Raw genomic sequence first — 23049 nt, 5'->3', positions numbered from 1 at the left:
GGGTATGCTGTAGGCCCATGCAAATCCTGAACTAACCCCAAACCCTTGAGACAAGGAAAGGAGAGATTTGGGGTTTCATCGTCTCGTGCCATTGGCAATTCGGTGAATATTATTTGACTAAGTCATTAGGATATATTGGCTTTTGAATAGGCAAAAAATAGTATTACGTCCATTTTTTGAAAAAAAATGCAAAAGTAAAGAACCTTTGAAAATATATTACAAATAATAAAAAATCACATAGTACTCCAAACTGTGTTGACCACTGAATTGAATTGGTTTACCAACCTTTCAATTTGCATAGACCAATTTTATCACATTGGTTGGAGCAACCTATAGGTCTATCTTGCCCCATTTACTATGTCAAATAGTTATGACAACTTATTGTTAGACAACTTGGACAATTTTGTCTATGTTTCTATTGATTCAATGTTCATTATTAAGCATTGAATAAATAAAAAGAAATTATTTAAGCCGCTATGGTTCATATATTTCTCTTTTCCTTTGCGGGAATAACTCCAAACAATTGATTTATGTTGTTCTTTGCACTCATGAATGGTAGTAGACTTAAAATTTCAAGTCGAGATGCATCCATATGTAAAATTCAATTTTGGAAAAGGCACAGCAGGCCAAGTCTTTTGAAACTTGTTAAATCAATACTTAAATTTAAACTTCCTATGTAAAAGATAAGAAAGAAAAAGTTGTAAACAATAACAACATAAAAAAATTAATAGAATAATAAGAAGAACCCATGTTTTCTTTAATTTGGACTTGTTTCAAAATGAAAAAGATCCCGCGGGTTTGATTTGAACAGCTTATCATTGCAAACCACGGTCAGGTCTAGAGACTTAATTTGTCCCTTGCAACCTTGCCTAGTGACATAAAAAACCCAAGGCTAATATCCCTTGTTTCCTTTAATTTGGATTTCTTTCGAAATGAAAAAGGTCCCGGTTTGAATTGAACCGCTGATTTGGCAATGTAGTTGCAAAACCATTGCTCTTCATAACCATTAATTAGTAGCAAACTCACGTCTAAAGATCATTTTTTAAGCTAAACATGATAAGAAGCTCAGGATAGTTTAGTAGCTATATAGGACATTCGAAGCACTCTCTGTGATCATCTTGCTCAATTTGTGATGTCATATAGCAACTTTACCATCCTGTCACTGCATTTGGCACAAAAAAAAAATATTGCTTCATTGTCGGTCACTGCAATTGGTATCGCACTGTTTTAAAAATGCAGGTGATCTTTGATGTACTGGTGCTTATTAATTTATTCTTCCTTCTAATCATGAAGATATATGGTGGAACATCTTTATATATTTTATCTTATAGAGAGTAGAGACGATTGTCGACGCAGACGAAGATCACCTCTATATGGGTATTACTGCTTCCAGAGAGCTTCTAGCTCAGATATGGTTGCTCGAGAAGACACAGCCAAGCGTTTTCCTAGAGATATTGTTGCATGAATAATCGTAATTGGCAAATTCAAGAATCAAACTTGGAGAGGCAGCCCATCGGGTCAGCAGGTGGTAGACTCGGTGACTTGGCAGGGTCAATTGGACTATCGATATTCAACCAATTTACTAGATTCCAGCTCTCTTTCTTTTTAATTTTTTCTCAAATGATCTAATTAACTACTCAATGCTTAAAGACTTGGTCAGATCATTAAAATGTAAAAAAAAAAAAAAAAAAAAACGAGAGAGAGAAAGATCAAGGATGAGGCTGGTTTGGGGTTTTTTTCTTGGGGGTTGCGGAAAAGATTAAAAAAAAACCCAAATAAATTGTCCAGCCTCCATCATAAAGAAATATAATATATATATATATATATATATATATATATATATATATATATATATATATATATATATATATATAGAGAGAGAGAGAGAGAGAGAGAGACAGTCCCAGAGGCAAAAGTGCTGCATTTTTGCTTTCTTTCCATTGAATATGGAAAATGAATATGTTGTGATCCAATGTTACGGATATCTTTTATATGTTTCTTTGGGCTACAAGAAATGCCTGGCTACCAGTCAAAGAATAGGGTCCACTTATTTTGTTCCGAAAGCTTTGCTTTTATCATTCATTTCATCAAATGAACTAAGTATCCACTTGAGGAGTTAGTTAATTAATCTCGTTACCGAAGAGAAGCCGGAAATGAAGATATGAGGGCATTCGTATCGGGAAAAGCGAAAAGGAAATTAAGCAGGAAAGTAAAGTTACTTACCGGGGTTATCCGCTCTGATTGCTAGGAGATTGCTCGACTCTTCATTTCGTCTTTTTCCTGTTTTGCTTATATGTATGAAGGAGCAAATGGAGAATGAGAACAGGTGAAATAGACTTTTGCTATTTCAAGGCGTTCAGTTTTTTATTAATTGGTTCAGACTTGACAGTAAATGATAAATGCTAGAAAGAACTGAAAAGATAATGGTAGATCCATGTAGAGAATTCATATATAAAAAAATTTCTTCGTAAATATAACTGAGGGGAATCACTGGATAAAATTCTATATTTACCTTTTTCCTTTTTCTCTCACTTGATTGATACAGAAAGCATTGCAATGAAATACAGGATCTCTTCGTTTTTCTGCTTCACGGTAAGGTGATGGGTGCCAGTGCCACAGAAACGGTGCGTTCTCCCAAGAAGACTTCGCTTGTTGATACTGGCATTGTTGGGGGACTGAACGATGTTCAGATCAAAGAGATGAGAAAAATTGGACGCTTCCAGTATCATTTCAGATGGAAAAAGCCATGAGAACCGGATCTGGCTTAGCCAGAGCTGGCTTTACTTCAACGTCATCCTCACATGGAAGCTTCCCTCACCTAAGCCAGCAGTTTGGAAGCTTTAAATGAGTGAGCTATTCTTTACATATTTTGTGTTTCCATGAAATTATGTCGCACATACATTCCCTTTGGACCTTTAAACCTTTCGATGCCTTACCATAGTTAAGTTTTACTGAAGTTGTTTGTACGGAACATGAAGCCATTCCTCCAGCACCTACATTTTTCATATAATGGTTGGCATGATCTCTTTCTGATTGTGATCTTGAACATGCTTGATTTTGTTTTAATAGTTCCCAAGTAGATCTGTCAATATGAAAATGAATCTAAATCTAGTCCGAGCCTTGTCCACCTGCATGGCCAGGAACTCTGCATTCATACATCACATTCTTTGGACTTTGAATGAGAATGAGAAGAGATCCAACTGAGAATTTAGTTCGCACTCCCACGTTAAAGATCCGTCGAAGGTGATTTCACTCTCTGTCGACATAAAGCTTAAAAAATTTTGGATACCAAAAATATTTCTAAGTGAGGTTCTATAGATCATTCTCAAATCATGCATTATCCTTTGAAAGTGACATTATATCTCCATAGATCGAGATGTGGCGCCATCGACATGAAATGTAAACTCATACTATAAATAAGACTTCTGTAAAAAGATTCAAAATTGATGCACAAAATGGAAGAAGAGCGTTTTGAAGAATAATGTGCATGTGCGTGTGCGTGTGCGCGTGTGCTTGGGAAGGGGTGCGCATGCGTGGGCGTTGCTGCATCAGCAAAGCTTATATTCGGCTTATTTACAATCCTCAACAGAAGGAGGAGCTTCTGGTTCCAAGATAGCTAAACGCTACCGTGCTCAAGATGATCAGAAAGTTCGCCGAATTTTAAACATGCTGAAAATTCGGGTCATTTTCAAGTTGGAAAATTTTTTTAAAATAGTTTCACAATATCACCATGATGTTCATACTCTTTTATATGTTAATATTTTATTTTTAACATGGTCATATTTATAATAGTTTATGATGTAGCAACAGTTCATGATGCTTTGAAAGAGGAGTCGTAAATATTTAGCTATTGGCACCATCCAACGGCCAGAACATACACATTTAGCGAGAGAGAGAGAGAGGGAATTGTAATTTTGGTAGAATTATATATATATATATATATATATATATATATATATATTAAAATAAATTAATTTGAAAACTTAAACATAAATAATTAACTTAATAAATATGAGCCCAAGTTGGATTCTAAAACTTTTTATTTATATTAACAAAGTTGACTAAATACATTAAGTACCTTTAATAACATCAGCAAGAATTTCCCTGTAAGCAGTTGTTTATTCTTTCTCTCTCTTTCCCTATGATAATTTTTTGCATTACATCAGTTTCCCCTTTTTGTCCGTCCCATGAGCAAGGGAACCCTCACTAAATGTAAAATGGTCAATTGTGAATAGACAATGACTCAATGATTAACCAAACACTGTGATCGAGATAAATTGGCGATTAATAAGATAATGTTCCATGTTGACTTCGAATAGGACGAATACACGATGATGGAGGTGGGCAAGGCTCTCACTACATTTCATTCTCATATTGACGGATCCATTTGGGAATTATTAAAACAAAATCAAACCTCTTCAAGATCACAATAAAAAAGAGAACATACTCACCATTATATAAAAAATGTAGGTTCCGAAGAACTCCAGGTTCAGTACAAGCAACTTCAATAAAATTTAGATATGATGAGACATCGAAAGGTTTAAAGATCCCAAGGGAACATTATGGGCAACATAATTTCACAGAAACACAAAATATGTAAAGAATAGCTCACTCATTTAAAGCTTCCAAACTGCTGGCTTAGGTCAGGGAAACTTCCATCTGAGGATGACGTTGATGTAAAGCCAGCTCTGCCTAGGCCAGATCCGGTTCCCATGGCTTTGCCCATCTGAAACGATGCTGGAAGCGTCCAATCCTTCTCGTCTTTCTGATCTGATACATCGTTCAGCCCCCCAACAATCCCAATATCAACAAGTGAAGTCTTGTTGGCTGCACAAGTAAAAAAGGGCCAAGTATTACCACGAGAGCACCAGTTTATGAGAAAAACTAACCACATCCCAGACAATAAGGAACATGGTGGCATTGAACAATTCACTGAACAAAGACAGAACAAATCCCAGAAGGCCACTGGAGAAAAGAAAAAACTAGCCTTCTTGCAACTTATGTCACTAAACTCCAAGCGTATATGGCAAATATCTTCACCTATGTGACAATGTCTGCTACTCAACTGGAATATGCAAAATTCACTACTTTTAGCAACTATCCTGTTTGCACGCTATGTACTAGGGAGGTCAAACCAGGTGACGACCTCCTGAAATTCCTCCACCTCAAAGAACATACTAGAAGACAGAAAGAACAAAAAAAATTAGATCCTTAGAGTTGCATTTAAAAAAAAAAGTAACTTTTTGTTTGAGGCGCCAGGATGCCTCTAAGCTGACAACAGTGCCTGTGTGGTTTTGACTACAAGGTTTGCAAGTGATTTATTATCTCAGACAATTGAAACCCAGTAAATAACAAATGACAGGATGTACATAATTAATTCTCCGGATATTTGACAGCCTGCACATTTAGCAAATACACCAATAACTACTTCATATTATGAACTTCATCCTAAGAAAAAAATTGGTTCCTCAGCCCTCTGGTGCTTCTTTAGTGCTTACACTAACTGTAGTGATACTGCATGCAGCACATCCCCACCTAACCACTGTAGTCCCCAAATGAACACAAACATAGAGAATGCAACTAAGCTACATAAAATGATTTCACTAGGTAAAACATTACTTTTGCACACTGGACCCAGAAAATGTTGTAGATACAGGGAGAAGTAGATAACCTTCGAACAAATTTCAAATTTTTTCTGACTTGCTATGTGGCAGACATCTTCCTAGTTAAATTGACAGCAACATACAATTTGAGTTTCATTTTATCGGAAATTCAACTGAACACGTGCATGCATACTGCTACAACACATATAGGAAAACCAATGAAAAGACAAAACCCCTCAAACAAATTAACAACATAAGGGTGACACTTACGAGAAGATATGTTGAGATCAATCAAGCCACGACTCAATGAATCAGCCCAGATACTGGACTTGACCTGAAAGGTATCCTTCTTGGGTGGAGCCTTAGATTCACTAAAGGAGTTCTTAGTTTGAGTTTGCAGGCCATCAGTGGAATTTCCTTTAGATTCTGTTGGCAGTGTTTCCACCTTAGGAGGATTACTGCTTTGTGCGTCCATGCTAGAGGTGAAGGCACCAAAGAGATCAGAATCTTGGAAGGTATTTAATGGAACTGATGCAAATGGATCATCCATAGGCATTTTGTCAGACTCAGAAGAAAGCTTGGCAGCAGAAGGCAAAACAGGCTCAGGTGAAGCAAAAAGATCAACTGTTGGAGAAAAAGAAGCAGTGGCTGCTGATTGATGAGCAAAGAGATCACACTCCACCTACATAAGCCAAGCGAGAAAGATTCCTTTGTTAGAAAAGAAAACATATTATAAGGCCTTAATTCTGCAAGACTAAACAAAATAGCTAAATGGCTTCATATTTTTTTCTTTGAATATCAGTTCAATTGAGAAAAAGAAAAACAAGAGATACATGTCCTGCATTTTTCACGATGAAAAGAACAATGAAACCTCACCCTTATCAATCAGCACTTTTCCCCGTGAAAAGAAAAACAGATATTATGCTCTCATACACATTTAATCTTATAACTGCAAGGTAAAAAGAGTGACAATTTGGGGAAACAGTAGGAAAACTATAGAAAGAGGGGGACATAAGACACGAAGCACATAAAGTATTGCCAATACAAAAGATACTCTTCAAAAAAAATTCTCATGAGAAAAAAGGAGGATGAAAAGGTAACCATTGTTGCTGTATCTAACAAGTTACCGTAAACATTTTCGGACCTGAGAATGAGAATCTGATCCAGCCTCCGCGTGGGAAGATGCAGAAACAAAATTTGCACCAGCAAACAAATCAACTTCAGGCACAGCACTGCTGCCTGTGCAAATATTTTCAGCTGTGACATCGGTATGTATATCAATGAGATCATCAATTAGGCTTTTGTTAAATAGATCATCATGCCCAGATTTTGCAGTTGCCGTTCCTAATAGAGTGACAACAATAAAAGCAAATTAGAAAAAATTCATAGCAGAACAAAGAGAACCAGAGGTCTGAAATGATGTCAACAAAATGACAAATGAGAAAAAGTGATCTTGGGAGCAAGCTCGTTGCTGCCATTTATTGATATTATACAGGCATAGCACTGGGAAAGACAAGCATCCAGAGATACATCAACTTCATTAGTGAACCAATCAGCATAAAACTGTCCTGAATGCCACGGTACTTGACTTCTCTAACCGAAATGTCCATGTACATGTGTAAGTGAGGGTGTGTATATATATATATATATAATCGTGTGTGTGTGTGTGTGTGGGTGGAAATGATATGCCTTTCATTTACCCTCAATACCGTACAAGCATCGGGATTCATTTCGCATCAATGTTGTTGAATTTCAAGAAGGGAAGCCTTTAAATTTCCAAAAAAATGAACATAAGGTAATCGTCCTCAATGTCTTAGGAAATTAAAAAGAAGAGCAGATATTGACCCAAGGATCGCACATCCAGGAAAGATTGTCGCAAGGCAAATAGAAATTACATGGATTGACTACAAACCACTGAATCAACCGAATTGATGGTTTACAAAGTGCCACATGTAAAATTATTTTTCCAAAAAAAGTATATCACAATTAGTACTTTGGCTTAAGTGGGTTTACACATGGCACCTTGTGAACTATTAATCATGTTGATCATACGACTCATAATCAGTCTCTACACTCAATAGCTTGACCCTTGAGTGTGATGCACTTTAGCTGAATTTCATATGTGAGTCGGTTTCTATGTCAGGACAAGCCTAGAAGGGAGTTATATCTGTGAGAATGGCTGAACACACATGCACATATAGGACATGGCTTGGACACAGCAAAAATTGTATTCTTCCTTTTTCTTGGCCTATTTTGGTATTTAATTAACATATTTGTTTGTTTTCACAAGATTTTATTGTTGAGAGTTTGAAATAGTTTCCCACCATCCCAAGTACTTTGAAAATGTTTCACGCAGCATCCATACCTGTATCCACACCCATACCCATGCGACATAAGTCACTTATAAAATTAACCATATATATTACTGTGTTACAAGGCCTAGGTGCAAATCCCAGCATAGAGCATCTTCCAAAAATTTGGGTGATACAAACAAGACACACACAAGTGCACATATACAAACAATACCCACAAATATCGTTCTCAGGTTCTTATCAGCGAGGTTTTTAAAAAAATAAAAAATTTGTTAGGTAAAATACAACAAATGAAAATCTAATAAGAAGACATAAAAAACATCTAGCTAAAAATGATAAAAAAGATAAACTAATTAGCACTATATTCCACCTAGGAGGTCGCATTAAATACCTAAGACAAGAGGAAATAAAACAATGAAACAAAATTTGAAAAAATGAAAAAAAAAATGAAAAATCACGACAAATAGCGATAAAATCGCCATAAGTTGATTTTCAATGTTTTTTCTTCAAAATATTACGATTTCTTCTTTTTTTCATTTTTTACATTTTTGCTTAACATCATATTTTTTAAAATATCGGTATATTTGAGACTATGATATACACACACAAACACAAAAATAGACCAAAAAAATAACAAACATTATTTTGTCATGGCTTCCACTCATGTCAACATGGATACAGCTTCATTTATTTATATATATATATATATATATATATATATATATATATATATATATATATATATATATATATAGAGAGAGAGAGAGAGAGAGAGATGGATAAACTTAAAAGTGGCATTCCTGCTTGAGAAATAAGTGTTGATGATTGAAAAGATTTGCTTCAATATCTGTCAAGATTGATGAAGGAGGGAAAACAATTGCAGGAGAACAATAATTTAAGAATAAACAAAGATAAATGAACTGAAATAACAAGAAACTTTTAGTCACAAATCAGACTCACCAGCACTAGAAGAGGCCCGTGGATCAAAATCATTTTGTCCACCCACACTCGAAGAGCCCCTTGGATCAAAATCATCAAAGTCATCCTCAACACAATCCTGGGATGTTTTTGAATTCTGGGAAGCAGATACAGACCCGTGGCCCTTGTTCAAAGAGTACTGCTTTACTGTTTCCTTACTGGCACTGCAAAATATAATAATAATGATGGTACACACTACACAGCAACAGTTCATGCAAATAATGAATTTCTGCTATAAGTGTTAGTGGTATGGAATGTTCCAATCTGGAAAACTACATTGATTACTTCAAGATATATATGGAACTGAATAACATGTAAAAATTATGATTGTTAGACTCAGATAGGTTTGGAACGTTATATGTATCTAGGCACATGATTTCTATCATTCCACAGTTCTATCACTTCCCATATTGCTGAACTATTACAGTATTCTCGGCCCGTAATTTCTAATTTTCCACAATTGCATTATTCCCATCAGTGTGAGATGAAACACACAAAGATGATATCATCTATAAAATGAAAGTTAAAGTTAAAGCATGAGAAAGAGTACTGGAGCTGATGAGGAATTCAAAGGCAAGACCCCCAGTTGACAAAAAATATTGCTGAATAAAATTACATGTATTATCGGCCCATAATTCTACTTCTCCACAATTTTATCATTCCCATCAGTGTGAGATGAACATGCAAAGATGATATTGTGCATAACATGAAAGTTAAAACATGACAAAGAGTACTCGAACTGATGAAGAATTGAAGGGCAAATCCACCAGTGGACAAGAAATAATAAGAGGATAAAATAACATACTTAAGAGACTAACGATTTTTCACCAAGAAAAAGAGACAAAAAATTTGAGTACTTTCAAAAATTATCCAGGATTTAAATATTTTTCATGTTCCTAGATTGATCAGGCTTCTCTTAGGCCATGTTTGCATCTACAATCTCAGATCCATGCAGATATGAAAACTTTGGATCTCTAGTCCGCACCCAACCACTAACTCCCCAAAAACCAGCTTCAATGAGATCCATGGTTTTTCAATGTAAAATGGATTTCAAAACCATTGCTTTGAAATACAATGTTTGTTAACATTGGATCTCTCCTCGGGCTAGGAGGTTAGCCTCTATGGCATGCATTAAGAATCATTGTGACATGATGTGGAAACATGAGACTGTTCCATTTCCATGACACCTGTGACTTGTGAGAGCTCCTTTACCCCAGAATAATCAGTTCTTCAACAAGAAAGTTCAATTCTTAGACATAAATGAATGTGAATAGAGAGGGGTTCAATTTAAGAATGACACAGAACTAGTGTTTAGCCAAAAAATAAAAGGATAGGAACCTTAAGGATGATTGATTCTTATGTTGGACATGAGGAAAAAAGTCAAGACACCAAAACTCTATAACCAGTGCCGCAACATCATATCATGAACTGTATCAGAAGTGGTTAATGACAAAGCTTCATTATTTGTATAGTATCATAGAACATGAGAAAAAAGCATTTTAAAATCAAAGAAATAAAGAAGTTTTTCATAAGCTTCCGAATTTCTAGAATCAAGATTGCAATAAAGGTAATGCAACATTAAATTGTAGACAACGGATATGCATAAAGTTGCTAAAATTCTAATGCAGGTAAAATGTGAATGAAGTACTTGCATGGATTAACATAAGATGCTTCAAATTTTAATAGATTTTACTTTTACATGCCTTAAAGTAATGCTTAACCTACACAATCACTTACAAATTTACAATGAAAACTTGAGAGAGTAGAGAAAAGAGCACACAATGAAAATGCAAACCATAACTAAACCATGAATATGGTTTGAAATTTGAATATCACATGCCTAATTCTTCTGATTTTTTCTTCTCTCAACAGCTTTTCTTCAGTTAATGAGTATCGGCAATTCATCAGCTACACCCACTATGACAGAAAATACCAACAGTCTATCTATGGCAGCTAAAATTAGCATTCATGCAACAAAACGAAGTGCTAACAGTGCCAAACTTCATAACAAAAATTGTTTCCACGTTTACCTCCCATATTTTCCTGTTCTCTTCCTAGAACTGCTATATTCAGTCTCGCTTCCATCGCCTCTTCCGGGTTTTTCACCAGTTTCTTTATAAAAGTCATCTTTAAAACTTGCTTTGCTGTCAGTGCCAAATCCATTATAATCTTTGCCTTTGTAACTGTCAGCAAATGTTTCATCTCGCTCACTCCAATTAACCCCACTTCCACCATAAGTTGAAGAACTTGACTTGTACGTTATTCCAGTTGAGGACAAACCAATATATCTGAAAAGCATGATATTTACATGGCTCAACACTGAATCAAAGTAAACGCTAGGAAGGTGACAAATAAGAAAAATTCATAAACCTACTTCTCTTTATTTGCAGACGCTTTTTCTCTAACTTCCCGAATTTTGTCCTTATTATGCAACAGATCCAAGACAGTCTGCGCCTTCTTTCTCACATTTATACCCACATCCTTTCCATTAGGCTCAACATACTCAAATTCTGCAACAGACTTGAACGAGAACGAACAATATGAGAAAGAGACAGGGAGAGAAATGAGGGAAAGCAGGGAGGTATTTGTTGTGTAGAAGTTTTTCCAAAAATGGAAAGCGAAATACAAGGAGTAGACGAAAAATCAAATACAGGAAGCCAAAAATATAAGAGTAACATGTTTTGTGAACCATACTGTGATCCGATGAGTAATTTCTATAATGTCATCCACAATACGCTCGGAACCATGTGCAATCAAATATTCCAGCACAGTCAATGCCTGATCAAGTGAAAGATGTAATTAATAACATAGCTGTAACCCATAATTTCAAAAATTTGAAAGACATTCAAGAAGACCATCACAAACTAGGACGAAACTTCAAGCACGAACAGATATTTCAACCTTGTAAACATGGCGCCAATTCCGACCGGTTTCCCTTAATCTCGACCGAATAACATTCATAATCAACTCGCTCTCTGTACTGCATGACCACCAATCAGGTGACAGATTGTTTACAAAGTGCACTATAAAAGCAGAGAAGAAGAAACAATATGGTCCAAATATCAGGCCTAGAAGGTCACAGAAATTACAAACTCTTTGTTGCCCGAGCAATCTCCGCCATGTCAGATCCATGAGGACCCCACGGCTCATCGCTTGTAGCATCAAGAACCTGCGACACGCTTTCTTTCATTAGTAAGAATACAGAAGAAAGGAACCACGCAGCAATTCAAGGATCAACCGGCACAGACCATTGTGGAAATAGTGGTTCATGTTCTTACTAGCTAAAACAGTCGAATAATTCCGTGAAAGCACGACGTGAATAAAGAAAAGATAAAACGCATTGATATCATCCGAAATGCCTCATTCCCGAGACCGATGAACAACAGATGCCATCGAAAAAACTAGCTAGGAATGACTATCAATTGCAAAAGATCAAAGAATCGGAATCTTGAAATCAGACACTGATCAGTCTAGGGTTTCGCATTGCAAAAACGAAAGACCAAGTACCAAGAAGAAAAGAAAAAAGATCCACAGAGAAGATTCCGGAAGGTAAGAGGTTCCGAGTCACAGACGCGAGTAAAAATGCCATCAAGATTTACCTTCTGCTCGATTTCAGGGATCTTGAGAACCTTTAGGTTCACCTCCCGAGTTCTGCAAATCCAGGAAAGGGGGAAAATCAAAGACTGAAACAAACGGCAATAATCTGCATATCGTTTGAGGGAAAAGGAAACGAAGAACTCACATATCCCTGATCGCCTGATCGAAAACCTTCATGAAATCCATGGCTATCTCCTTGATCCAATGAAGATCAGCTCAGTATGGTTTCTTGAAACAAAAAAGAAGCCGAAAGAAGTTGGAGCAATTGAAGAGATCCTGGATCTGGCGAAGCAGGAAGTCGAAACCGAAGCCAAGATATTAATCTCCAGAAATTATATAAAAAGAGAGAGAGAGAGAGAGAGAGAGAGAGAGAGGGATCCGTCTCTATCCGTAGACGGGAGACGATTTCCCTGGGGCTTAAAAAGCTGCCAATCGAACACTGACGGTGTGAGTGACGGCGGCTGGGACGGCTTTGCCTTTACCTTCCTTCTGGTGGGAAGAGTAAGCAGATACGGGATTGGATTTGGGCTTTTGCATTTGTATTTCAACTCCAAAAATGAATTTCGAATCCAGATCTAAATATTTTCATATACGACGATCAAATTTACATTTCTCATCACATTTGGGAATCAATTCGCATCCAATTATCACTAAAATGGGATTTGTTTTCATTTGCAAAGTGTTCCATAGAGCCCCTCAACATCTCAGTCTGTTTTTCTTTTTTTTTTTCCCTTTTTTTTTATCTGATTTCTTGTATAGAAATGTAAATTTTGATCTCTCTCAACTCAATTTATTCAGCCTCTCTTTTTCCTAAACTGATTTAATTACATTAAACATGTCACACTCTTGAGTCGGCTACAAAATGAAATTGGTTACTACCGCCCCAATTTGAGTCGGCCGATATAAAATTTGAATTAAGAAATCGGCTCATATTCATATTGAGACATAAGAAGTGACATTCGATTGGATTCAGATTTAGTTTGAAATATACATCTAATTGAATTTAGATATAAATTCAATTTTAAATCAACATCATACATATATATGAAAGTTGGTTCATAATATATTCGGATTTGGATGTGAACTTGAAAGTCAGATTCGGGATTATGATTTAAAAATCCGAGTCAAATACATTATTGACTCTTTTTGTTGGTAGTCAATTCAAACATGAATCCAAATATGTGAACATCCAATAAATATGGTTTAATAAGACGTAAACTGGCTCAATTAGTATGGATAAAACGAGCTGAAGGGCCATTTATGGTTGAAGAATCCCATAATGTGCTGTTTAATTGAAGCCAAATTTTTGCCTATAGAATTTTAAGTACACAAATTTTTTTTGTCTAGCAAGAATTTTATCACCCAGCCTTTTAAAACTAAAGAATGACAATGACCATTAAAATAATGAAAACGATGAGAAGGAAATAAATTAAATGACACCCTCTGCATAAAATATCACATGATCCAGGTGAAGTGCTACATGTGGGCTTCCATGGGCAGTTGCTCACGTATTCCTAAAAAAAATTATTTCATTTCGTATTAATACCTTCAACTATTTGCACATTTTTATATATTAGTGCTTCTAAGGGTGTGTAAAATGCTTTGAATTAATGGTCTTCTGTTCAAAATTTTTGACTCTGCCACTGGTATAGTATGCAAGTTTTGTCAATAAAAAAAGCCTTTCAGGCAATTTAATAATCTTTTTAAAACTTAGCCAAAAGGCCAAGGAAGGTATTAAAATCCTCTTGAAACTTGCGGGACATGGTATGATGAACGAGTGTTCCATAAATCTATATTTTAATATTTGGCATAGATTCACGAAAGACTCACAACATTCAAAAATTCTGATTTATCAGATTCCTCATGTTTGGAAATTGAATGAGAGACATACACCTCGATAAAGAGCTCTAGATTTGGAGATCATACAATCATCTTTAGCAGAAGTGACTTGACAATGAAAAAGGGTTGTTCACTCTTTATAAATCTATCAGCTACCCGGAAAGGATTGAAAGCAAGGTTGTCTTTTATATCATGGAAAACGTTTCGCTTGGCCTGGGCCACCGGCTGGAAAAACCGGGCCTCGTCCAGCTCGATCTGGCCTGATCATAATAAAAAAATATTTTTTATCATTTTTTAAAATTTAATAATATATATTTTATTATTAAAAATATGTTTTAAATTATTAAATTTTATTTTATAATTTTTAAAAATATTTATTTATTTTTAAACTGGCCGAGTCGAGTCAGGCTCGGGCTCGGGCTTCAGGCCCAACCCGGCCCGACACCCACCCCTACGTTTCATGGTAAAGAACTCTTAAATCACTACAAAAGTTTGAGCATAGTCGCAATTTTTTTTTTGAAAAATTAAAATTTAACCCCATTAAATTATTAAAAAATTATGAGTGGTAAAACTTTTTTAAAATAGGTATTGACAGTTGAGCTGGCGAAGAAAAAACTGCTAGCAGGATATACTATCTAGCACTGCATGGATTTGACAATTAAAACTTTCAATAGAATATTGCCCTGTACTGGATCTTATAAACAGACGTCGACTCTGTTGGCTTGTTCCTTGAAGAGAATGGATTACATTCGCTCAGTTTCACATGTATAAGATCTCATCGGTCACATTTTAGCACTAATTTACTATAAATAATGTTTCAGTTCAAGTTATTTTTGAAAAAGATCTTTCTACTACTAAAATTTGTTGTTATAAAAACGGTTCATATTTTGTTATTAAAAAATATTATTGAAGTAAAAAAATTAATATACATATCATACTAAATTGTTTTCAAGATCATCACTATAAAGTTAGATTGCCAAAAAAATGGTCAAATAAATAATTTTAATAGTTCAGGTTTTTGTCTCTTATCTAAGTGCCGTTATATTTATTAACTTATATGTATATATGACATGAATATTTATATATGTTCTGGCTTCTCACACATGAAAGCTGAAGCAAATTATTTATTTGCATGCATGCAGCTGCATCAGAGCCAAAGCACCCGAACAGTCGTGGTCGGCCACTAAGGGTGTGCAACTAACCACCGCGTGAGTTTACTTGCCTTCAACGCGGAAAGCGCCCGAGCAAGTTGGGGCCAGCTCATGCTGGCCGACAATTAACACAGACTTTGACTGTTTGCTGACTAGGCTGGTTTAACCCACTTGATAGCCGAGCACACCGACCTAACCCACCTAGAATCCAGCAGTCCGACCTATTCTGCCACAGTAGAAAACCAGAACCACAGCCGATCCAATTGAGTCCACTGTTGATATTCCCCTACCTTGATCCGGTTAGTAGATCTGAATCTTCAATGACGGCTAAGTAAGCTCTGATAAATTGGTTCAAGTTGGTCGATTTGATTCTAATGCCTCAAACCATCCTCCCGGACCCGACCCGTTTTGTAGAGATTGGCTTGAGACTGCATCGAGCCATCTAGGGGGACGACCAAGGCAGCACGGTCAGAGTCTCGATTGGGCGGAAGTAGAGAAAGGGAAATCGGCACGAGATTTTGCCAGGAAGCTCGGCCGGGTTTTGCCAGGAAGCTCAGCGAATCGCCTTAACGTGTAACCTGCTCCCGTTCCAGTATTGTACAATATAAAATAATGAGAATCTACCGAAAGCCACTCAAGCTTTTATGTATTTTACAAAAGCTTGTTTTCAAAAATTTTAGATAAACATCTGGATTTAAAACAAAGTTCACAAGTGTGATCCCTTGCTAGATACCACAACATAAAACATTATCCCACCAACCCATCTTGAATGCAAACAGTAAAAAATATTCAAAGAAACATTCTCTTTAATAAAAGTGCTTTTTGTAAACGTATCGACTTAAAATGTACTTTATGAATATTTTTAAAATTCAAGGCGAAAATAGTTTTTTTAAGTATATGCTGATTTACTAAAGAATCAAAGAGAGAGGACTTTAGTATTATGGGATTCGACGGTGAAATGCCATAATCAATTAACAACAAGTGACAATCATTATCATTTATGAAAAGTTGATTATCGCATTCACCTATTGTTAATTACTTATGGTATTTCATCATTATTGATGAAACGCCATAATAAACAACCTGAAAACTCCCTATATGGCTAGAAAAGCCCTAAATTTACACTGCCCCCACGAAGGAGTTCTAACATGAAAAGTGCGAAAGAAATATTTGGACCTTTTGGATTCACAAAACATGTGTTTGTAAGTTAATGGGGTTACGTTTATTTTGTCAAATATCAAGCGTCAACATGGAAATACGGAAAAAAACCGGCCGCTATTTGTCGAATGTTATAAAATAATTGACGCGATGCTTAGCCCACTGGTCTTCCTCCTCCTTCCGTTCAAGTGAGAGAGAGAGAGAGAGAGAGGCCTTGCTTGATCCTGGAGGATTGATTAACGATCGCCTCTTCTCTCCTCCAAGGCAGGGATCCTTTTGCCCTAATTTCGCGATTTCGGTCCTTTGCATGATCCCTTGACACCGATCGGATCGTTTTTTCTCCTCTCTGGTTCATCATTCTCTTCATAAAGGGTTTGAATTTCCTCTCTCTCTCTCTCTCTCCTTCTCCCTCTCTCTCTTCCTCTCTCTTTGTTTTTGATTTGGGGATTACAGAATAATCAGGACCTATGGGTGTTATATGTTATCCTCTTTTTGGATTCTTCTTGATTTCTTGTTGATAGGTTTAGGGCGTCGTGTTTTGAGGGGAGGCAATCATGTTTACCAGAATATTTGGGAAGCCGAAACAGGAGACAAATGCAGTTGCCACTCTTGATAAGTTAAACGAGGTAGGTTTCTTTCTTCCGAAAACTTATTAATTAGGTTCTTTGATTTGGTGTTCTTTTGATACGCTGCTAAAGTGTATAGGTTTTCATATCGTCACTCGTTTACCGTTGTATTTTGTTTATCGGTACACGAAAGATACTGGGATTATGGTGGTGAACTCTTGTAATGTAAAGGCTTCGTAATCGCGTTGAATTGTGGCTCTAATGGTTAAAGATGGTGAGGGCCATGATTTTGCATATATTGGTTGACCGTAGATTTTTTTTTTTTTTTTGGCGTTTCCCTTTCGCTTTATTCTCAATGTCCAATTATTTTGAGGGTTTAGATGGGACATCAGAGGTGGGTGAATTTGGGTGGAGAACTCATGGAAGAGGCGCATAAAGCGTGAGCAGTTTTCATCAATTGATGTCACGAATGGGATTCCTATGCTAATGGCTGGAGTCGTAGTCGCCTCTTTCAACTGGTAGACGGCCAAGTTTGATATATGCAATACTTTTTCGAACAGATGGGTATTGAGTACACTAGATGGCTTTTCTTGTTATTCTATCATCAGCTCATAAGTTAGTCTTTCTGATGGTCCATGGGAGTAGTCAGTCCTTTCCCTTTCAAGTTTCAACTAGTACTCTGCTGGTGCACCTGCACCAAGCCCACAAAAGGCCGTGCCCTTGAAATTTATATCCTTGTGAATCTGCAAAAAGTTCATAAAAAATTGTCAGGAGTAGACCGTTTAATCAAATTAATATTTTCATACAAAATTCCAATTAAAAATAAAGATAAAATTAATATTCTTCTTCTCCTTTTGAATTTATATAATAATTAATAAGATGGTTGAGTGCCCAACCTGCAAAATTAATGCGCTTATTTGCTGATTTTTTTCATCGGAGTGACATGTTTTCTTTGATGTGGCAATCTTGCTCTTGTCTGCCTAGTGCTCGAAGGAGTTATCTTGAATAACAAAAATATAAATGAATGCATTATCTCGTTTGCCAGGCTGATGAAGATTTTTCTGCATACTATATTTCACTGTCTTTTGTTTGAAAAAATTGTATCCAGTTTCTATTACGCTTGTATTTATTTGTGTTTCTATAGTTGAAATGCTTGAGATCCGTGCTTTTCCTTCCCGTTTTCCTGTTGTATTTTTCAGAGACCTTGATCTTTCTTCTTGTCGGATTTTTGAGGTCTCTTTTGTAGTTTGGGCATTCCATGTACGAAGTCTATAAAATGGAGAAACTATTCTGCATATCCTGGTTATCTGTTTTCTCCTTATTTTGTAGTCAAATAATTCAGGAGTTGGGTGGTTCCTCTGGAAAGAATATATCACTGGATGCAATCTAGTTATCCTTTGCTGCTTATCTTCCTCTAATTGTTGTCTGTCTATGCATGAGATTAAGAAACTGTGAATCAGTGTCTAATTATTGTGATGGGCGCTCTTGTAATGAAGGGAATGTCCTGAATACATATGTGCTAGCTGGTCAATTTTGATGATTTAAGTGAAGATATATATGTTCTCTCTGCAGCTGGTTCTTCATTCTTTTGGCCATTTATATTTGGAAAGTAAAGTATTGTGAGAATTTGAATAATATATTCGGCTGGATCTTCATTGTTTTTGAGTCATTTATAGTTGGGAAAGTTCAGCACTGTGAGAATATGGAAAGTATATATTCTGATTTGAAACTGACTTGTTTATGTATTAAATAGACTCTGGAGATGCTTGAGAAAAAGGAGAAAGTACTTCAGAAGAAGGCTGCTGCAGAGGTTGAGCGAGCAAAGGAATTTACAAGGGCTAAGAATAAGCGAGGTATGTTTAGTTTATATTTTTTGAGTGTGTGTGTGTGTGTGTGTGTGTAAGGATTAATGGTCAATGATATCTTCCAATTTATCTTGTCTCCTCACACCTCCTGACTCTCAAGCCCCACGAGTGCTGTTGTTTATAAATCCAACCAGGTTGATAAATGCAAAAAGTTAAAATTTATAGGACTAAAAAAAAAATCATGCAAATGATGTATATGTTAGATTTTAAAGTTTTTTTAAATTAAAGATTTTAGCTTTCTGGACTCATAAAATCTAATTTTGAAATTAAAATGCCAATATTCAAGATTTTTTTATTCTTGTATTATCATATATTTTGCATCTATCCATGTCTTTATGTTTATGAAAATAACTTAACTGCTGGAACACGTAAGCAGCATATTTGGAAATGATCTCAACCATTGAAAATTTGAAAGTTTCCACATTGATAGTTGGGGAAAGGGGCAAGAAAAAGAAGGCAGGGCAGTTTTTCATTTAACACTGTTCTCTCTCTCTCTTTTTCATTTTCCTTGCAAACCATCAGTGTAGATAGTAGATACTTTCTGTAGTTGAGATTATTCTTGATGGATCTAGCATGTAAGGGTCTAACACCTACATGTTGCAATATTCTCTTGCATTATGCAGAGGGACTACTAGCTCTATAGTTTTGATTAGTACAAGTAGTTTTTCTTCTATTTCGTTTTTTGTTTTATTTAAACTAGTTATTCTCCTTAAAGTTCGTGCAAACCAGGCATTTCAAATTTTAACTTTTTCTTTTCTGTATGCTTTCCTTCAAGGCTTTCAAGTCCAATGCTTGATCCTTGTTGCCAAACACAGTGCTTATAATAGCACTTTTCACTCTTGAAGATCCAGAAAGGTAGCTTTCCATATTCAGTATTCATCCAAGTGAAAGGGAGGGAAAATCTAAAAAACAATTATGGGAAAGAAGCAGATATTTCGTAGACCTCCTGCTTGAAGGTGTATATGATATTAGAACAAAACATGTGCTATGGGATACAAACATTAAAAAAGGGTCAAGGTTGTGTTTGGGTGAACACCCTCAGAAAACCATGTGTTGTAAAACCAAGCTATATGAGAGCCCAGTTTTTTTACCAGTTTTGAAAACCTAGTCTGTGTGCTTAGGGAACGTCATTTTGTCGCAATTGGGTTTTCTATGAACCCACTTTTGACTGTCACCTAAACACTCCTTAAATGCCATCCAAAATGACGTTTTCTCTCCAAAAGGGCATTCAAGGGTGTCCCCGAAACATGCCGTGTGTAGGTACTCAAAGAACTTAGCATGGGCTGACCTGGATAGGATCAAAAAAGCTTTCAAGGGTGTGTCCCTGCCACTTTAGAGACAGAAGGCTGCAGTTTGATCTGGATTAGGAGGATTCTGCCCTGCTAGTGCATGAAAGTTTGAACTTATTATACTTCTCATGGCTCCATGCTTTTCTAAATTCTATGGTATTCTCTCTTCTTGAAATATTTTCTTTTCCCATAGAAAAGAATAAAATGTTCTTCTATTTTGTTTGGCCTGATCAAATGACTGTTATTTAAGTCACATGGGTGCGGGTGCGGGTACGGGTTTGGATATAGATACAGAGATGAGAGTATGTGCACAACAATTTTAGAAAATATAGTGGTGGGCTATATATATGTGTCTTGCGAAATAACAAAAAAAAAATCAAAATGAAAGCAAGATTTAAATAAACAACTAACATAAATAAAAATCCTACATGTTAATGACCAATAACTTGTAAAAAAGAATGAAAACTGAGTTAGAAACAAGTTAAATCAAGTAAAAGTGAGTAATTTATATTTGTTTCCATCCAAAAAGTAGCCAGGTTTGTCCAGGTGCCCTTGTGCCTCACGGGTATGGGCACTTTATTTGAAGTACCCATGTGACTTAGTTGTGAAATCTCATATTGGTTCTGGTAAGGTGAATATCCAAGCTCCAGCCACTATTGGCCGCATATTTGCATATGATGCAAGTCCTTTCGCAAGGTTTGCTCATCTTTGGCAGTAGCCTATCCTTGATAGGATCCAAACTCCTGATGACTGTTATTGTCAATGGCTCAAGTAGTATGTGAGTCTGACTGGTCTCTTCTGTATTACCATCACAATGGTGAGATGTACAATCAAGGATGCACATGCGTATGTGTGATTTGTTGTTTGGTGAAAATCTGTTTGTGTTGATTAACCTTCCTCAATTACCCAAGCGTGAATGAGATTCTTTCTGTTTTGTAGGCTTCTCCATATTTGCTTGTGTAATTAATTACATCTCTAGTCTCCGGATATGCAGTCTGAAAAGTTTATTGCCATGAAATGGCAGTTTTAGCATAATTTTTTGGATAACTTTTTCGATATGGGGAACAAAGGCAAATCTGTAATCATCTTCAAATAAAGAGAATTAGTATTTTTTTATACAATTTTTTATATTCTCCAGGTTCACAATTCTTTTTGATTGTTGTAATATGTTGACTGTGAAAAATAGGCTGGAAGCAAACATAACAACCATAAATATATATTCTTCTTTTCCAATGTACAGCTGCAATACAATGTTTGAAGAGGAAAAAAATGTATGAGCAACAGATTGAGACACTTGGAAATTTCCAGCTCCGAATTCATGATCAAGTGAGTTATTTTAGTGTCATTTTCTTTTCTCTGGAGGGGTTCCTGATCTAGTATAAGTATTGTCTCAAGGATTGCCTCAAGCATATTTTATTCTTTCTTCGTGTAGATGATTATGCTAGAAGGTGCAAAGGCTACCACAGAAACAGTAGATGCATTGAGGACGGGGGCTGCAGCAATGAAAGCTATGCAAAAAGCAACGTACGTCTATATATTAAGGAAAATTGTTTAATTAATCTACTATTGGGAATATGTAACTTGATTGATATCCAATGTACCATTTACCGACATAAATTTTTGACCAGGAACATTGATGATGTTGATAAGACCATGGATGAAATAAATGAACAGACTGAAAACATGAAGCAGATCCAGGAAGCGTTGGCTGCCCCAATTGGTGCTGCTGCAGACTTTGATGAAGTAAATCCCTAACCCTTCTGTAAATCTAACCTCTGACTGCATTTGTTAGACGGAATTGCTAATTCTTTACCATGGCAGGATGAGTTGGAAGCTGAACTAGAGGAGCTGGAGGGAGCAGAATTGGAAGAACAGCTGCTTCAGCCAGCAACTACGGCACCTGCTGCTCCAGTATATGTTCCTGCTGGCAGGCAACCAGTGCGACCTGCGCCTCAGAAAGCTACAGCTGAAGATGAGGAGCTTGCTGCATTGCAGGCAGAGATGGCACTCTAGGAAGGTAAAATTCAATGATCATGTCTAACCACTAATGTGCATTAGGTATTTGTCTAAGCTCAGTTGATGACAGAAATGAAGTTTTTGATACTCTTCTTTCCTCTTGATATAAAGGATAGGCTGATGGTACGAGCATCGAGACGAGAGTTGGTGTAAAGATTTTAGTGTATAATGAAAGTTGCTTGAGCAGCTTAATGTGCTTACTTTTCCGTGTGTGAATACTTGAATTCTTATTATAACTGGTGGCAGAAATGTTAAAGATGCTGCCCCCTCTATTAGTACCAATATCTTATTTGTGTCGATTGTTGGTCATTGCACTAAAAATCTTCTTGTCTCCCTTCTGTGCAGACTCTTGCTTTTTCTTCTTTTTCTGTTCTTTATGTTCACAGTTTTAGTTAAACGTTTCAGTCATATATGGTAAAGCGCTTTCTCCAGTTCCTTTCTAGTCTTGGGTTGCTAAGAAGAGTTACACAGTGCTTTTGGAGCCTTCACGAATTTTCATGTGCAAATAAATACATATGCAACCATTTTTTTTTTTTGGAAGATGATTTTCTTCATGAAAGGAGAGTTCAATCCATTTTTACGTGATGATATACAATTATTCTAAGCAGTGACTCTCGGAAGAAGGATATCCATAGCCATCCTACACGTCTACTTTTGCCCTCTATACTTGAAGCG

The 23049-nt window shown here is 36.2% G+C and overlaps 2 protein-coding genes across 4 annotated transcripts; one reads left to right on the top strand and one right to left on the bottom strand.

Annotated features, from left to right (window-relative positions):
• Nucleotides 1–4430: 4430 nt before the first annotated feature.
• Nucleotides 4431–12993, bottom strand: LOC116256136 (clathrin interactor EPSIN 1). Of its 2 annotated transcripts, none has more exons than XM_031632369.2 (11): nt 12636–12993; nt 12493–12544; nt 11987–12062; nt 11795–11868; nt 11588–11671; nt 11268–11413; nt 10924–11181; nt 8876–9057; nt 6748–6947; nt 5874–6285; nt 4431–4827 (listed from the first exon to the last, which is right to left on the bottom strand). In XM_031632369.2, exons 1-11 carry the CDS (start codon nt 12674–12676, stop codon nt 4613–4615), a joined length of 1740 nt encoding a protein of 579 aa, XP_031488229.1. In that variant the 5' UTR covers nt 12677–12993; the 3' UTR covers nt 4431–4612. The 2 variants fall into 2 exon arrangements, with proteins under 2 accessions (XP_031488229.1, XP_031488228.1); XM_031632368.2 differs by having other exon boundaries at nt 11795–11873; nt 11983–12062; nt 12636–12992.
• Nucleotides 12994–16798: 3805 nt separating this feature from the next.
• LOC116256705 (vacuolar protein sorting-associated protein 32 homolog 2-like) lies at nt 16799–22718 on the top strand. 2 transcript variants are annotated; one of them, XM_031633124.2, is made up of 8 exons: nt 16799–17010; nt 17160–17264; nt 18958–19057; nt 21599–21684; nt 21791–21882; nt 21987–22101; nt 22180–22375; nt 22491–22718. In XM_031633124.2, exons 2-7 carry the CDS (start codon nt 17193–17195, stop codon nt 22369–22371), a joined length of 657 nt encoding a protein of 218 aa, XP_031488984.1. In that variant the 5' UTR covers nt 16799–17010; nt 17160–17192; the 3' UTR covers nt 22372–22375; nt 22491–22718. The 2 variants fall into 2 exon arrangements, with proteins under 2 accessions (XP_031488984.1, XP_031488983.1); XM_031633123.2 differs by having other exon boundaries at nt 22486–22718.
• Nucleotides 22719–23049: the final 331 nt, after the last annotated feature.

The sequence above is a fragment of the Nymphaea colorata genome, chromosome 6, assembly GCF_008831285.2.
Source record: "Nymphaea colorata isolate Beijing-Zhang1983 chromosome 6, ASM883128v2, whole genome shotgun sequence".
Classification (NCBI taxonomy): domain Eukaryota; kingdom Viridiplantae; phylum Streptophyta; class Magnoliopsida; order Nymphaeales; family Nymphaeaceae; genus Nymphaea; species Nymphaea colorata.
The sequence above is the reverse complement of the archived record's forward strand: the minus strand, read 5'-3'. Positions and strand labels throughout refer to the sequence as shown.